The sequence below is a fragment of the Electrophorus electricus genome, chromosome 26 (assembly GCF_013358815.1).
Source record: "Electrophorus electricus isolate fEleEle1 chromosome 26, fEleEle1.pri, whole genome shotgun sequence".
Classification (NCBI taxonomy): Eukaryota; Metazoa; Chordata; class Actinopteri; order Gymnotiformes; family Gymnotidae; genus Electrophorus; species Electrophorus electricus.
In genome coordinates, this window is record NC_049560.1 from 1,375,979 (window position 1) to 1,393,592 (window position 17,614).

The 17,614-nt window shown below is 40.0% G+C and overlaps 1 protein-coding gene across 3 annotated transcripts; it reads right to left on the reverse strand.

Annotated features, from left to right (window-relative positions):
* Positions 1–68: 68 nt before the first annotated feature.
* Positions 69–14,934, reverse strand: crtc1b (CREB regulated transcription coactivator 1b). Of its 3 annotated transcripts, none has more exons than XM_027017394.2 (12): positions 14,701–14,934; positions 13,745–13,861; positions 12,598–12,723; positions 11,633–11,694; positions 11,438–11,532; positions 11,246–11,351; positions 10,628–11,006; positions 9,857–10,063; positions 9,454–9,540; positions 6,565–6,651; positions 6,161–6,347; positions 69–5,954 (listed from the first exon to the last, which is right to left on the reverse strand). In XM_027017394.2, the coding sequence occupies exons 1-12, from the start codon at positions 14,824–14,826 to the stop codon at positions 5,743–5,745; spliced, it is 1,791 nt and encodes a 596-aa protein (XP_026873195.1). In that variant the 5' UTR covers positions 14,827–14,934; the 3' UTR covers positions 69–5,742. The 3 variants fall into 3 exon arrangements, with proteins under 3 accessions (XP_026873195.1, XP_026873194.1, XP_026873196.1); XM_027017393.2 differs by having other exon boundaries at positions 9,454–9,543; XM_027017395.2 differs by lacking the exon at positions 9,454–9,540.
* Between the last annotated feature and the right edge of the window lie 2,680 nt (positions 14,935–17,614).

The window sequence follows — 17,614 nt, forward strand, 5'->3', positions numbered from 1 at the left end:
TGTGCATATTACTTAAATTACTTAAGAGTGATGAGACTTGATATTTTGGCACTGAAATCACAAACAAGGCAGTTTAAATGTATATATTTTAAAAACACGTACAGAAATACAGATTACAAAATATAAAGGATGTAATAAGAAGGATCTGATATATGTAGCCGAGACATCATGCACATCCACATTTAGCATTTAACTTTTGGAACGGAAAACACCCATGAAACGGTCACTGAGACTATGTACAAAGAGAACGTGGCCTTCCACAACCCATTTCCACAAACATATGGAGCACATCAGAAAATCTATACAGTTACATGAGAGTTCTACATCTGTGAATAATGTCGCCTTTCGAAAACACTGTTGAAAATGTTCGGCCATACGCAGCAGGTAAAAAGTGCCAGCCGACAATGGCTTTCCATCTCGTCACAAGTACTTAAAATGCATATAAACAGCACTGTTTCTGATCTGAGTGACTGCAGGGTTTAAGCAAATCCTTTATCTAACTTTCTCACAAGCAGTTTTTTTTTTTTTTTTTTACTAAATCAAAATCTTTAAATAGTAAATCAATGCAGATGGCACTTACATTTGGCAGATCGTATATACTGTATCTATTTTTTATAGGCTACGCTCTATTACTCTAAAGATTTACCAACAAATATTCTGGTATAAGAGAACCACTTCCTCATTAATTTATCATAATGGTGGAAAGTTGGCAGATACATGAGAACCATAGCAACTGCTCAGCAGTCCTTTTAAGGCTTTTTGGGGAAGTTGAAGGAGGCTCCTTTAAAGGGGCTTTGCATTCATAAAGAAACTGCTGCTGAGATCGGAAACAATTCCATAAACAGCCCAGAATGGCCTGTTGAACTGCTAATACCATGCATGAGGAAAACTACTGTAGAACTATGGACAAAAAAAAAACAAAAAAACAACATACATTCTGGCTGCATCTCCCAATTTTATACAACAGAGCACAAAGACCGAGCCCTTTTTTTTTTTAAAGTTTGCATTGAGAAGTTACATATTTGCTCCAAAAAGTATTATCCCTCAACGTTATCAGTGCAAAACAGTGGAGAATTCACCCAGAAGAATTTCACATTAAGAAAAAATAGCCTTGATTACAGGGACTAGCCATCCTTAAAGAAAAAAAAAAAACATGATAAAATCTATAGAGCTAAACAGTCAGTGTTCTCAGAGGGTAAAACAGTCCAAATTTAATGCCATATAGCCACTGGAAAAAGAGCGAAGCAACACACTAAGAAAAGATACAAAAAGAGAGACGCACACACACACACACACACACACACACACACATACAGTAGCACATAAGCTGCCATATATATCAGTGACTCGTTGTGATATATATCAGTGATTATGATAAGGATTTGGGATGTTGAACAACTCAAGATGCAGGAGCTAAGCTGAGCATCAGTGCTGACAAGAGTTTCAACTGATGAAGAAGAAGATCAAGCTTGCTACAATCATGACAATAAAAAACGAAACCCATGCCAAAGAAAAAAAAATCACACACAAAAATACAATAAAAAAAATTAGTTATTAAAAAAACCCAAAAACAACTATTAGGGTAAATTAGCAGTTACAATATGAAAAAATAAAAGAACATAACTGCTTTGGTCAAGCAATAGGTCATTTGGTGTGATGCACAACATCTCATATGGAGCCCCATACACTGTACTTTCAGAGGTGATCTACCACCAAGTATGTAAATGTGAGTGATATTCAATCAAATGAAACCACACTGTTTTGATCAAAGCATGCACTGCATCTGGCTGAAGAGTCCATAGTGTATCATGTGCAGCACATTTTTTTAATATAATGAAATCAGCCAGTCTTAGAAAGGCCCCTCACTGAAGATCCATTTGTTTTTGACATGCAGTCATCATAGCCTAGTGATAAGCTCTATGTACAGTATTTACCATACAAGTATTTGAGCAGAAAGCATTGGAATAATACACTTCAAAAAAGAAAACAGAACCCGACACTTTTTTTTAAAAGAAGATGATTATGAATGGTTTGAGGGCAAAGAAAATCTTAAAGAGTTTGTATCACAATTCAGTTTAAACGTGGCCTTGTCTGTAACACTGCACACTGTAAACTGCTGCTTGTCTTAGATTCTAGTAGTGGTTTTTGTATGACCTGTTTAAAATGCCTAATAAACCAACTACATCATCTGTGCACTGCTATTTTAAAAGCTTTACAGCTACAATATATAAACCATTTCACATAGTTTGACAAGATATATTTGAATTTCTAAATTGATAGATTTCTCTTGTTTGCATAGGAATCACACATCTGTACAGTTCACATTTCACAATTTGTTTTTTAAAGTCATAACCCTTACAAAGATTTGTAACACAACTGGCTTCACATTGAAGACCAAATATAATGCAGTCTGTAAGTAATTGGATGGAGGCAAAATACTTGCTTACTTTAGCTCTGTACTCCAGGATATTGGATCTGAACTGAATCCAAGGACCATGTGATTAAAGTGCATTTTGTCAGCTTTAACCCAAGGCTATTTATAGATATACTTGGAGAACTATAAAGTAATCACCACTATTTCAGACAAACAGAAGTAATGAGACTATTTGCTGGTCAGCTGTGTTTTGGGCAGCTCTGTGTCATTATTACTTTATGGATAAGAGAGCTAAGAAAATAAGCATTCTAAATGTAGCATGTCATTCTAGTCTCTTGATGTTTTTGCTACACATAAAGACCAAACATTTTGGTAACACTAAGCAGGCTATCATGAGACTAAAAAACAACCAGATGAAGTACAATAGCAAGAACCAATATTATGGTAGAACATGGAAGACCAGTAACTGAACAAGTCAAGAATCCTTTCAATCATGAGGAAAATTCTCTCAACAGATCAGGAACACTATCTATGATATAGTAAATAGCTTAAAGACTATAATATACAGAATAACACACCACCACAACCTCAGAGGATACACAAGAAGGTACAAAATCTCCCATTAGCCTTGAGAGTAAAAAGTTCTGCTTACAGTTTACTAAAAAGTGAAAAGGGACAGTCCCTCTCTGTGAACTGCTGATAGTGGAACCAGTTCACTCATCTTTGTTGGCAATGGGGCTTCTGGCTAGCAACGGCATGAATTCTGAAATGTCCAGAAGCATCTTAACTGCTTAGATCCCTCTATGCCTCAATGCTGTGGTTAGTACTTTAGCTTGCCACAAGATGATGGTCCTGAAAAACTCCAGACAAGGGATTTAGCAAAAATACGATATCACTTGGCCAAGCGAATAACCTGAACCCATGCATGCATTTTACTTATTAACTTCTGAAGGCAGAAAGCCTCTGAAAAAAGCAGAAACTGAACTGGCTGAATTAAAGTTATGGCAAACCATCACCAGGGAGGATCCTGAGTGTCTCGTGATTTATATGGGATGCAAACTATATCGACTGCAAACTATTTTGCAAACAAATACTGCTGGTGACAATTTTGCTATAATTCTTAATTTGTCCAATAGTCTAATCAAATGTAAGCGGGAGTGGGTAGCAGGTGTATTCTATTAAAAAATGGATGTAAATATGGTTCAACAACTATAACCGTAAATATTCTTAAAACAGTGATGATATTCTGCACTTTAATCTCATAGTCATTGTATCACTTTAAACCCAATGGACCGTAGAGCCAAGACAAACATTTTGTGACTGTCCAATTACATATGAACTGCTTGGTATACAGCAAAGGCAAGACCAAGACTCTTGGATAAATTTAATTAAAACTGATATAACCATTCTTTTGCTAAAACAAAAATATATACTGTATAGATAAAATAAACTTTCCAAAAGGTCAAATTGAACTGACCCTAGAGCCATGATATTTTTTGTAAACAATACTGTCAATATTATTGTTCACAAACAATTAATGGCATACTTGTCATTTGCCACTAAAGATTTGGTACCAATGCATTTTTGTGCAGTGACCAAGTGCTTTAATTTCCAGGCTGCCAAAAGCAGAATTATAATGCTGAATTATGCCATGATTTCATATGGCATCAAACAGTGAATAACAGTATTTTTTCTTGTAATTTCATAGTGTACATAAATATAAAGATGTGATTCCTTAAAAATTTGCATTTGGGACACAACACATAAGATATCAAAGAACGTCAGACAAGACTAAAACAAATACACAAACATATACATATATATGATTGACAAGAACAACAATTGTGTAAACACCACCAAAAATAAGGAGCAGTACCCTCCCCACTCCCGTAGCAGCTCAGACGCCTGACGTCTGACCTTACAACAGATCCTCCACTTCACTTTGACATTTGACCTACACGTCATACAGTACTTAATTGAAAAAAATGCATTTATAAAAACAGAACACCGCCACCAACTGTGCATGGTCGGAAATCTTTTCGGATACGAGAATAAACATTAATGGGACGAGTAGGAAACTCGACGTCACGCCGACATCTTAAATACAGCATTTTATTTTTGTTCATAAGGCAAAATCAGGTCAGCTCACAGTGATGAGTTCAGCAGCTTTCTGAAGCTTCCCTTTAACCGTTCTGGCCCTGCATGATGACAGCCATTTTAACACAAATCAGGAGTCAACGGCCGCATGAACGTCTTCAACTTGCAACTAAACAAGCAACCTTGTTGACAAGGAACGCGCAGAGACTCGTAACTTCTACAGACACTTTTACAACACCGATACCAAAAAGATGGGCAAGGTGCTGTGACCAGCAATTCAATCTGTGAATTCACCGACAAACATGCAAAAACAATAATGCCAGCACATGGACCGTCACCTTGTGGTTTAGGTTTATATGAGAGAAATTAAAATGTTTTGTGGAGGGTTCCAAGTGTTATGGTTATTTTTACAGTCATAAAGTATATACAATAGTAAGCGATGCTCTCTTATACGCATAACAGTAGTACAGGGGGGAGTAGTACTCCTTAGTATTAAATAAAAGGTTCAATAAATAATAAAAAAAAATCTAAATATACAGAAACTTCAACACAAAAAACACCCAAACCGCACACCAAGACACACACACTCCTATCAACAACCACACTCAAATGAACAATAAAAAAAACCACATGGCATTACATAACAAAAAAAAAAAAAAAAGAACAGACTGACAAAGAAATTTGGCAGTTCACATAATATGCTAAATATATGAAGATGAAACACATGAAACATACATAAATAAATAAACACAAAGAAATTCTGAATTCTGGTATGCAAAAATAAAGGTGAGTCTTTTGGAAAAAGGGGCATCAAAGAGGTTCAATATTTAGGTTCAGTAAGGTTCAATATAACCACATCACACGACTTTCTTTTCTTGAAAAACAGAACAAAAAACTTAAACACAAATGACACTAACAAGACAAATAAGAGTATAACAAACAAAACAAAACAGAAAAACCTAAAATAAATAAAGCAAAATCAATATATAGGCCTAAAGAGGGGTATAGCGCACACTTGTACAAAGGATGCGGTCTTGAACTAACCGCCTCACAACCTAGCGATGCCACTCCACCTCTGCGCTTGAGCTCCTGCCTCCCCTGGACGGCTTTGGCAGCATGCTATTGAAGGTGCCGTACAGGGGGAGGCGGTGGGGGGCAGGGTCCGCGGACTGGACAATGAACTGGGTGGCCATGCAGCTGCACAACAAAGCGCTCTCTCCGACCTCCTCCTCTTTAGGGGCGGGGCGGGGGCGGGTCCTTGTAGAGCCCGGTCACAGCCGGTCCATGCGGAATGTGTCCTCGGTGGCCGAGTCGGCGAGCACTATGTCCGGGTCATTGAGCATGTGCAGTCCATCGAGGGTCAGCGGGTCAATCTTCAGCTCGTCCAGTGGGAACTGTGAGTCAGCATCGAAACTGACGTCGCCCACGCCCGCCAGTGAGCTGCTCAGCTCCTTGGAGAGGCTGGGCGGGGACTCACCGGTCACTAACATTCGTCATTCAAACCAAACCAAACCAAACCAAACCAAACCAAACCAAAACAAAACAAAACAAAACAAAAAGAATATATAAAAGACAGAAATTACTCAAACCCAAACTGTGCGAACTGCATAAGAATGTAAACAGTGTGGCCAACAACATGCCCAAGTCCCTGGAAGGACATACAGGAGAAGATCATAGAAAAACATATACCTGTGAGAATAATGTTAGGAATGTTGCCATGGTTACTGTAGCCTAGTTGCTGGGTGTCCTGCAAGTTGCCGTGGCTTCCAGTCAGACCCATCATCGCTGCCTGCGTGTAGTTGAGTGTGGAGCACTGATTGTAATGGCTGTTAGAACTGCTTGGGTTCTCGATCATGTTCATGTTGAATTGCTCAAGCTAGGGAATAACAAATGGCATTGTAATGAAGATATTAGTATGTATCAAAATTTATGAATGCTATATTAAAACAGGCCAACTCCACAATAGTGCAATAACCCTCTGGAATACTAGACAGGGCTGAACATCTGCAGAAAAGCAAAAAAGCTCTCAGGTCACCTAGGGAGAGCCTTGAGAAAGGGTCCAAAGATTTGCTTCAGAAGCATACAGTACTGACCTGATGGGACAGAGCGTTGGTCTGTCTGGATGCCAGCTGGTGCTCATAAAACGCATCCCCAAAGATGCTGCCCACCACGGGAATGTGCTGCAAACACAGCGAGAGAGGCCTTGACTTACTCCACACAGACCGGTACGATAGCTGTCCTTTCAAATGTTTTTGCAAACAGCAGGACAAATATGTGCGAGACACTGACATACGCGGGAATGTCTAACACAAGACATCCACGCAAAGGATCTGAGAACATCTGTTAAAAAGCAGCGACACAATCTCGAAAGCGACGTGGCATAACGTTATTAAAACACACAGCTCTGACTTCAGACATTTGCCAAATGTAAACAACAGTTAAGGGTCAACAAAATTATTTGCTTCATTCAGGTGAGAACAATGCGAAATAACGAGGAAGAAAGATAAAAAGCTCTATTTAGAGGTAGATTTTAAAAGATTCATCTTGCATTTCCTGAGTACAAAACACAAAATATGGTCCTACACCACAAAATGGGACTAAAAAGCACTGTATTGATTGCACTGGGCCAGCGATTATAGGCAATGCATGATGTAGCTATCTTACTTGACACTCAACATTAAAGGTGCAGTAGTTAAGATTGCCTTAGGGACTTTTTGACTGAAATACAATAAATGATCCAACTTCAGTATGATGTAAACATAATAAAAGTGATTTAACTTTTAAGTCTTTATATTTTATTTATATAGCAACTTTTTGAAAGTCATAGGCAAGTGAAATTCTGGTCAAATTCATTAAAAAATAAGAAAAAAGTCAAATGTACTGTATGTACTGGATATTAACCAAATAGGAAAGACTCAGCATGTGGGATTAAACCTTAAATCAAAAGAGGGCCAAGCTAACACTGATAACAAAAACAGCAGACCCAACAAAATCCAGGGAAAATGTTAACCAGCGCACCTTTAATCTTACACTTACTGCACACATCTCATACTTTCGAGATTAAATTTTTCATAATTAATAGTAATACTTTTAGGTGTCAGCCTTTCTCAGGATATTTCTAGATAAATACAGTAGGGTCCAAAGTCTGAATCCACTATAATTTAGCTGTAATTTTGTGGGATAGTTATAACAACTAGACCTCAAATTACTTGATAGTTCACTGCTGATTGACACTGTGACAGAATAATAGTTTCTGGGAACCTATGTCTGGGAATAATGGGAACAATTTAGCAGAAGTCCTTCAAAATAAAAAGTACTAACAGCTGGGGTGATAACACACAGACTAGCTAACTGAGTCAGTGTCAGGCATTAGTAGTAGATGATCACTGTTAACCTCACACCATGTTAAAATCCCTTTTGATTTAAAATACCAAGGAAAAGGTTTGAACAGGATATATTTGGATACACTTGGATTTTGTACATTTCTCTTAGAAAACAAAAGGTTTTCAGTAACCCATTCATTTAGTTTTTGACAAATGATGAAATCTGAAAATGTCTTCAGTGGACTCATATTTATGGACCCTACTGTAGTACTTTAAGTACATTTCAACATGACAAGTTATAGGTAAAGTCACCAATCATAAGTTGACACTTGACTGTCCCAGACATATTTATAAACCAACGAAAGCAAAGCACTTAGCTAAGCAACAGAAGGTATACAAAACAAGGCCAACTAACGGATCATATGGAATGACCCTCAAAGGCAAACAAGTAAGTACTCTTCTTTATGGCTACTCTTAATTAGGCTTATCTGAGGTCATTCCATATGCGAAATGGTTCCAAGTGTTATTAAAATGAACAGTGAGCATTACTACAGTTTTAATTTTAATTAATGAGAACAAATTTTCTGCTAACTGAATGAAAGACGAATGGCTATAGAGGGACGCACAATGTCATTCCTTTAACTGCAACCTCAGTGGGTAATGCTTTCAAAAATAACATACTTAAAATGTACACATGTCATTGTTATGCTGCATGCATAACTATATTATTATGCCTCTAAGTATATGTAATGATCTCAGGTGGCAAACTACACCTATTATGATGCAAGGGCATTAGTAACAGTCCTTATAGACTTTAGAATTCTACATTCTACTGTTAACATCCTGCTACCACATGTAACCAAGACAACTCCACAGAGGCATGACATCAAAGAAGTCATGTGCATCACAGGACAGAAAGCACAGCAGCAGGCAAAAGGAACCAAACATACTGCAAGCTGCATGATTCTGCACTTCCAACACATTCACTAAGGTTTGTTCAGGCAAACAGACAGGGATAAACAACATGCTACTGAGGTTAAAAAAAAAAAAAAAGTTAGTTTGATACTGGCTAACGTCAAGTCCCCTAAATCTGCTGGTCTCCCAACCCAATTCCACCCTCATCGTTTTCTGGGACGTAGACATCGGAACTGCGTGGAGTTAGAGGACTTAGTTCTTAAATCTATTATTGCAGCAAACACAGACTAGACAGGATGGGACTGCAAATCATCACAGAAAAATGAAAAGCCAATGCTTTGGTCTCAACTGGAGTGTACAGTTATGGCAGCAGACCTTGTCATTTGCAAACTGCCATACTAAACATTCCCACATCCCTGACTTTAGGCAGGCTGTCTGGTGTGCTGCTAACTTCTACCCACAGAACCATCGTCCAGAACCATACAACACACATCTACAAACACAACACGGTGTCGTTTTAAAGCCCACCCGTTCATTTCAGCTATTGTGCAGTGGTGGCTGAAGACACAATAAATGGTACTCATAAAAACAAACCACAGCGTCATCCACGCAATGAACGCAGGGGTGGGAATTCTGATGGAGCAAGGCGGAGAAGGGAGGACACGGATGCAGGGGTAGCAATGAGCGGCCAAAGCAGAACAGGCAGCGGGATGGCGGGGTAAGCAGGGTGGGGTCCGCCCTTACTTGCGGCGAGCCTCCAGGCGAGAAGCCCTGGTTGGAGACGGGGGAGGTCGGAGACTGGTTGGCCGGAGACCCAGTCTGACTGCGATACTGCTGGAAGGAAGAGGCCTTTCAGAATGACAACACAGCGTCCAAGTGTGGGCGCGCCCCCAAAGCAGGGCCGGTGTCCAGAGGTGCGCTGCCCACTCCCCGCATCGGTTGAGGCTGACCCTGGCGTGCTCTTAGCTCCTCTGGAGCACTCATGGGAACATTACATGCGTTCAGAAAGTGGGGAAAACAAAGCAAAACACCCCCCCCCACCCCATGGATGGATGCAATCGTCATCCCTTTCGTGCCGAAGGAGCGACCGAATTAGCAGCACGAAGTCAGCCGCGGCGGGTGACGAGGAGTGTCGGGCGGCACTCACCGAGCTGACGGGTGCGCTGGTGGCCGTCGGAGACTGGCTGGTGAGGGAGGCGGGGGTCGCGCCGGAGGTTACGGCGAGTGGCGGCAGCTGGATAAGGCGGATGCTCTGCGGTAGGGTCTGCTGCTGCTTCTGCAGGTCGCTCAGCAGACTGAGGAGGGAGTACTGTGACAGCTGCTGCTCCAGGGACATGCCGTCCACTGTGATCGGCTGAGGGACAGGCAGGCCAAGGAGACCGTTGCAGGGAGGAAAAGAAGGAAAGCTCCCTCCTAGGACATGCCCTATCCTTTAAAATGCCTGGCAGAACCGGTGCCCGCTGAGGCCTGACAAATTTTCCCTTACAAGTGTGCAGCCTCAGGCAAGGAAGCAAAATGATCTGCTAGTGCAGTAATATGATTTTACTAATAATAATTATGAAAAAAATTAGATGCGTTGCCGCTGGGTTAAATTCCTGACGTCACTGGGCTTCTACAATCCCCTTAAACTAGGAACGACATTCAGCCATTGTAACAACCCACACCACATGATGTACCAACAATTACCGCGTGTAGCTGTGTTTGCTGTGGTTTCAAATATCACAAATATCAAAGGGTTGTATTAATTCTGCTAAAAATGATATTCATCTTCTGTATCATTTCAAATAAATACAAAAATGAAATGCGGGCTATTTAGAAGCCATTAATAAATAGTCTAGGTCAGACAACAACCTTATTATCATGCATCCAGAACAATTCTTATTACCACAGCCCCACCCCTGAGAGACTCTGACCTCACCTGAGTGATGGGCATCTGAGACGAGAGGGTGGGAGAGAGGGTTGGGGACAGCTGCTGAGGGCACGCCGTCTGTGCCTGCTGGGCGTCGATGCTCAGTGCGAGGGTAGGCGGTGCGTGTTGGGTCGGCCCACTCAGTGCCGGGGGAGAGGCAGGCATGTGGCCGGCGGTGCTGATGCCCAGGTGGGTGAGGTTGGTGCTCAGGTTACCCGCACTGCCCGAGGCGCTGGCGGTGGGGAAGGCCACTGGGTCGTCTGGGTCTAGTGGTGTTGGCAGCGGAGGGGGGAACTGGATGTTGGTGAGGTCGGGCAGGGAGCCCCCTGTGTTGTGCGCGGCCGGCATCAAGGAGGTGGTCACCTCTTGGTCGGGCGATGGGAAAATGCTGCAAAAGTGGAACGTGAAAGAACAGAAATGTGAAAAAGTAGAATCGTGAAAAGTGCTCAGAGTGAACTGAAACATCCAGCCTTTTTTTGAGCTTAAGCATATTAACTATCCCTAAGTAGTTATTCCACAATATAAGGCCAATAACCTTCTGCTGCTGGATCAAAATAACCCAAAACTATAATGTGATAATCTAGAAATGACTGAAAAGTAATAATAAACAGTATAGCATATGCTTACTTAATCCCTGGAACGTCATGGGATTTGGGACGTAGTGATGCCTTCTGGTCATCTTTTTCCATTTCTCCTTCAGGTTCCTCTGTGTCAGGGGGGGTGAGCAACAGGACTAGAAAAAAGGAAGAAAGTCAGAACTGGGTTTCCTCTATCTGGGGTGCCAGACAAGCAATAAAGCTGGACCACCGCTCCCATTACCTCGCTTTGGCTGCAATTCCTGGGAGCCTCCCACAAAAGAGTCCTGTGGAGCAGGATTCATGGCACTCTGATGCAAGGCGGAGTCTGAATTAGTCCTGCAATGGACGCATGACCGTAGTGAAAGTGTGACATTGTTGGGGGTGGGCTCTATTGAAGTTATACACTGGGTAACTTCTAATGCAGTGGGAAGCTTACCTCCTCCAGCTGGTGTCAGGGGGAGGTGAAAGATAAACAGAGCCATAAGGACAACTGTCAATGTATTTCTCTATGTTAAGGACAAAGCTGCACAACACCGCATCCATCCATGGTGTTCCAAGCACCTGATCGTCTGTCTGACATAACCTCTATTTATTTCAGGGTACCGATGTCAATAGCAATATGTAGCCATTAAACTCCGACGTATCAAACACAATGGTGTGCCCCAGACCAACTAAAATATAAGAAAATGCACAATATAGCGGGCACTGTTATTATTATTAAGTATTTTACTATTATGTAAAAATACAGCACAGATACATTAAATGTTGGGAAATGACAGGAAATTTGGGCAATTAACAAGCAATTCGTTTCACTCTCCAGGAGAGAATGTCTTTGGTAAGGTGGCTAGGTTAGCTCCTTCTGTAATGCCTGTAAAAAAACTTAATTTATAGTGGATCAATTTGTCTTGCCCTCATTTGTTTTTATGTTTATTATTTCTAGTACTGATATGTAGACTAAATAACCCTGACCTCTTTAGTTATTGAGTAAATAGTGCTGCCCAGATGTGCTATTACATTTCCAATGCTGCAATTACAGAATTTAAGGCAATACCATTATTTAATCAACTGATATATACATAGATAATAATAATAATAATAATAATAATAATAATAATAATAATAATAATTTCATATTATTATTATTAACTTAAAATTTATTAGACTGAAGACTTAAACCTCAATGAATATTAATAAACAAAGAAAGAAACAAATAAGTAAACAAACAGGTCTGATGGTTCTAGCATTCAGATCTAGAAGAAATTTAAGACAGTATACATTAATCCCAAAACATGTAAAATGCAGTTCTGAGGCTAACATGTGCTGTTCAGAAATCCATCCCAGCACCCTAAAATGGACTCAAGGAAGAGATTAAGTGTGACTTCAGCATTATGAAAAGGATATCTGACGCCCGTGTTTGTCCACAGACAGAGGCCGGCGATGTGGGGATGTGATCCGGTTCCTATCACGATACACGCGGTCCACTAAGCCGTGGTGCCGGCTCGTTCGGCTGGTGTCCAAAACAGTAGTCTGCAAAGAAGTCTGATAAGTTTATGGAGTCTATCTGACCAGGCGGCCTGGTTACAGGTTCATCAATACTGAATATGACCATCCTCGATTTCCATTCGTTTCAGTGGCAAGTGTATCTGGCCAATAAAACAAAAACAAACAAACAAACACAAAAAAAAAAGTGCAGCTTTTCTAATCGAAGATGGACTGGCGATGTGCAAGCATAAAGGCAATGAGATCATCAGATCTTTCTGTTCATTGTTGTGCTAATGTGTCACAAATGAAAAGCAATGATAAAGGTAGTGATGACACCCGCACTTATCTAATCTATCATGATGCTCAGAACCAATGGCTGTCACAGCTGGGACGTAAGCAAACAGCTCCCCTACACGGGTCCAGCGGTGGGTGGGGTTTTGGCATGAATTATATGGCATATAACAATTAAAATGCCCTTTAAAACAGGTTGCTGCCATAAAAGGTAATAGATGAGAGAGACGTAAACAACAATAGAGCCTTAAATTTGAATAAGGAAAGAGAGAAGAGACACATGTTTAAAATAAGCATAATCCTTATATAGAATTATTTGCATGTTAATTTTGTATGTAAAAGTAGTCAATATGTAGTGAGATCAGCAATGCATAAATTAGAAGATGGTGGTAGAGCAATAGTGTTTAAAAAAATACACTTCAAAAGTTTCATTTTGACTTGCCTGATCTTAAACTGATGTAGTTTTCTCAGATTAAATTAAATCAATGTGTAAAATTTGTGTTGTGTTACAGATTGCACTATAAAATAAATTAAGTTAAAACTATTTTCTAGGTTAGGTTTACCAGTGTAGTACTGTACTACCAATTAAGTCAAGTCAAAACTATTTTGATATGTGTGGGGTCACAGTTCTCAGAAACAGTTCTCAGAATGGACTAACATGAACATCTCTCCAGTTATAAGTGGGTTAACTAAATCTCATCCATAGAGAATCACAACCCACAAAAACAGTGACAAAACAAAAAGAGTTCAACTGATATAGTTTCTAAGAGCTCACCTGAAAAGGCAGGTCAATGTTGCTATTTCCAATCTGATTGACATTGGGCAGTGAACCTCCATAGCACTGACCACGATTCTGGCCTAGCTGCAAATACTGGGTCTTCTGTAACTGCAGCTGTGCAAAATAAAAGTGCATGAATGAGTGACAGAGTGAATGGCCGCATGAATGCATGAATGCATGAATCTTAACTGAAATACCATTGTGGTGAAATATAAAAAAAACGGATGCATAACTAGAAAATCAAATTAGTATTAATGCCTGTCTATGAAGTTGTTAGATTCAACTTACAGGCAGAAACGGGAAACCATACGCTAACGGTTTGGCTGTGTTACAGCCACTCACTCTGGCGTACACGACTAATCGCAAATAAAGCATTCCTCGATTTAGGCGAGGATAAAGAACAGATTAAGACATTGGCCTTGCCAAGGAAGGATATGGCAACCTACATTACTGTTTTAACTGTAACCTAAAAGAAAACAAGTTCGGCTTCAATTGAACAATGGTTGTCTACGTGAGTAGACTACAACACAGTGAGTGAAAATGTTGGACAATTTTAACGAATAAAAATAAACAGCAATGATGAGCAGTCAGTGTGCGAGAACGCATGCTAGGAGTATCGGTGCAGATGTGCATCACATCTGTAGCCAGCCCATTTTGTCGAGGTGGCTCGCGGTTCTCTGCATCCTGACATTTCTGTATTCGTTGCTCTTACCGGCAAAGCACGTTTATCGGAACAGGACGCATATCGTTAGGGTTCCGTTTTACGTGTTGAATCGCGGACGCAGATCGACAGGAAGGTCGTTCAGTCGCGCATATGTTAGTCTCCAGCTTATGATGGCTCTCATAGTGTAGCCAGAGCTGCTACCACCAGCTAGCGAGCCTGTCCTGTAGGCTAGCTGCATGAACATGGGATGCACCTCAGCCATAACATCATGAAAAAACTTGACACGTACCCGCGCGGCTCGAGTAATGCTCAGATCTTTCATAACTTCTTCAAACGCCGCAGTCTCCTCTGCCTGCTTTTGATTGTGCAAAGCGATTTTCTCGCTAAATTTTCGCGGATTGTTTGAGGTCGCCATCTTCCGTTCTTCTCCAAAACAGACCTTTGCGCCAGACGTAAGTGGCGCGGTGGCGTCGTCACTACGAAGAGAGTTATGGGCTTTGAAGTCCGTCTACGAACAGCCCATTCATAAAACACGACAAAAACGTAACGCTCTAGCACCAACACATTGTAAGCGTCTTTAATTATGCAACGCATTTTTTAGCAGACCGAACACGATTTTACATTAATATACTAAAGGATTAATGTACATCAATTGGTTGCTGTTGATGCCTTATTAAAATCTCATTTCGTTTTTTATTCAGCTTTATTGAGGACAATCAGACACTGTTTAAAAGATCCCAGAGGAATTGTCTCAGAAAATCAAATGTCATGGAGTATACCTTCATCAGATGACAAGGAGCAAACTACTGAAGTGGTACTATTTATGCTCATTAAAAACTTTGTTATAAATTCGTTATAAAAGAAATGTTTTAACCACCAAACGTTGAGCATTTGATATATTAAAAATATATATGCTTTTATCCAACCATCCAGACCCAATACAGAACAATAACCTACCTGTCCACAACAGGGAAGCTCCTGTCAGGAATACTAGCCACCAAGGTGAACAAGCATATGTACATAAACACTGCTCAGGGGACTGAGCAACACCAGAGGCTCAAAGAGCAACCTACTCACAAATAGCACCATCCCCCAAGATTCCAAGACCAGATAGACAAACCTACATGTTGCCAGGATCAACAATAAGAAAATGTGACTTCTAGCCATCCTGAAGACCAGGTCACCATAAAGCGTGGTATACATCAAGGAGATGCACCGTACAAACTGCTCATCAGTAAGAGTAGGCGTGGGATTCAGATTCAGGTGCTGAATTACCATCAGCCTAAGTCCTATACATAGATGATCTTAAGATGTACACCAAGATGGAACAGTGCATTGATCCACTTGACCAAGATGTACAGCAAGGACATAGGAATGGACAATTGATCCCAAGTGAGGAAAACATCCAATGAAAGTAATATAAGAAAATTAAAGAAGAAATAGAGACAACATAGAAGGTTAACACCAAGGTTGTCTGTCGTGACAGGGGTGACAGACCCTGTCATCCAGGGTCCTAGATTGGACGTGGCTCCTACAAATCCCAAGAAAGAGATCATTCTCAGTCCAGAGAACACTGCACCCTCAGTCTCCCAGACCTCTAGTAGAAGACTTGAGTGATCTGACCACACACTGGAAGGGTGAGACAGGAAATTATATAGAAAAATAGATAATATTTACACATTTATCAAATTTGCCACACATCCATTTGCCAATATTTAAAATAAAATTACAACAAACCTTGTCAGCCAAGACTGAACAAGGGAATACATTCTTGCCATCTTTTTGTAATTTGCAATTGTTGGCTTATGTTACTCTATTATTACACACCATTAATTGGTACAGTACATTAGTTAGGTAAAAATACATAAAATCAAACCGTCTCAACACAACACAAAGTCGGAAAGAATAATAAAAAACGTCATAGCAGCAATGCATTCAGTATAATACATGCCACGTGTATAGCTGATCTTCAGAGCAGTAACAAGACACACATTAAAGCAGACTACAATGGGATTTTTTTTTTATACCATGGCATTTGCTCCATCACAAGTCCCCCCCGAGCACAGTAACTATACAATGAAAATTGCAGAAAATAATTATAAAATGTGAGTTGAACTGCATTCCTTGTGTTTAATGACTTTCCATTAACACACTCATAATACACAAGGTATTCAGATAAAGGATAAAGCCTGAGATGAGCTAAACATAATTCATAGGAAAAAGTTACATCGGAAAATATTAAAACACGGCACAATTTTTAACTGCTTTGAGATACTGTGAGTAAATGTGAATAACAGTGATTAGAACATTTCAATACACTGTCACAGCATGTTCTGCAAAAATGCCTGAGATTTATAGGAAATATAGGAGCTAGGTCATTGTTATTTCAACACACAATGAAACTTTCTTTTCTCACACCCATTTGATAAGTTGTGCTGTTTATACCATGAAATTGTTCTTAAACAAGTTTAGCCTAGTTTCAAAATTACACCATGAATGACTGTTGATGCGCTGAACTAATTAAGTTTGCTATAATGAGAAGAACATTATCTTGAGGAATAAAATGTGACTGATTCGGGCCAATGCCAAAAAGAGCTTTCACCGATGCCGAAATCACTGCACAACCTTCTCACTGTTAGTGACATCAGAAAAACAAATCCATAAGATGGAACATAAAAAAAAAAAAAAACACACACAGGCACATCAGAGCTCGGCCAACAGCCCCCTTTTCCCTCTCAGCAAACATGTCTGGGTCTTTCACGATTCAAAATCTATTTCAAAAGGCCTGCAGATGAGCAGAGGCATGCAACTGAAATAGTCTTTCCACCACATCCAAAAGGATGTTTCCTGTTACACTGCAGAATAAATCAAATTGTACTAAAAAGCTTAGAAAGTGTTTACATTTAGGCTGAATTAAATATGTGCTGCAGACAGCAGTGTCAAAACATTACTATTTTAAAAAGTCACAAATGCAAGGTTCATACAGCATCAAACCTCCATTAATAGGTACAATATATTAAGGTAATATATTTCAATGAATAAATACATAAAGTGCAGTTTTCTGCTAATTACAGGGACAATAACTGAGAATGTAATCGATATATGATTGACACATTTTGGTAGGGACAAACGGTTAGTGTTTTTTTAAGTAATAATCATACAATATTGTAATCGCAGCAAGAGAAATACGAACACACACAAAA

What these genes read in the sequence shown, in the direction of transcription:
- crtc1b (XM_027017393.2), bottom strand. Translation starts at nt 14,826, where the DNA reads ATGGCGACCTCAAACAATCCGCGAAAATTTAGCGAGAAAATCGCTTTG. An exon ending in TGGACAAACACGGGCGTCAG is followed by an intron (nt 11,695 to 12,597) that starts ATATCCTTTTCA and finishes ATAGAGAAATAC; the next exon opens with ATTGACAGTTGTCCTTATGG. An exon ending in CGCCTGGAGGCTCGCCGCAA is followed by an intron (nt 6,652 to 9,453) that starts GTAAGGGCGGAC and finishes CTGTGTTTGCAG; the next exon opens with CACATTCCCGTGGTGGGCAG.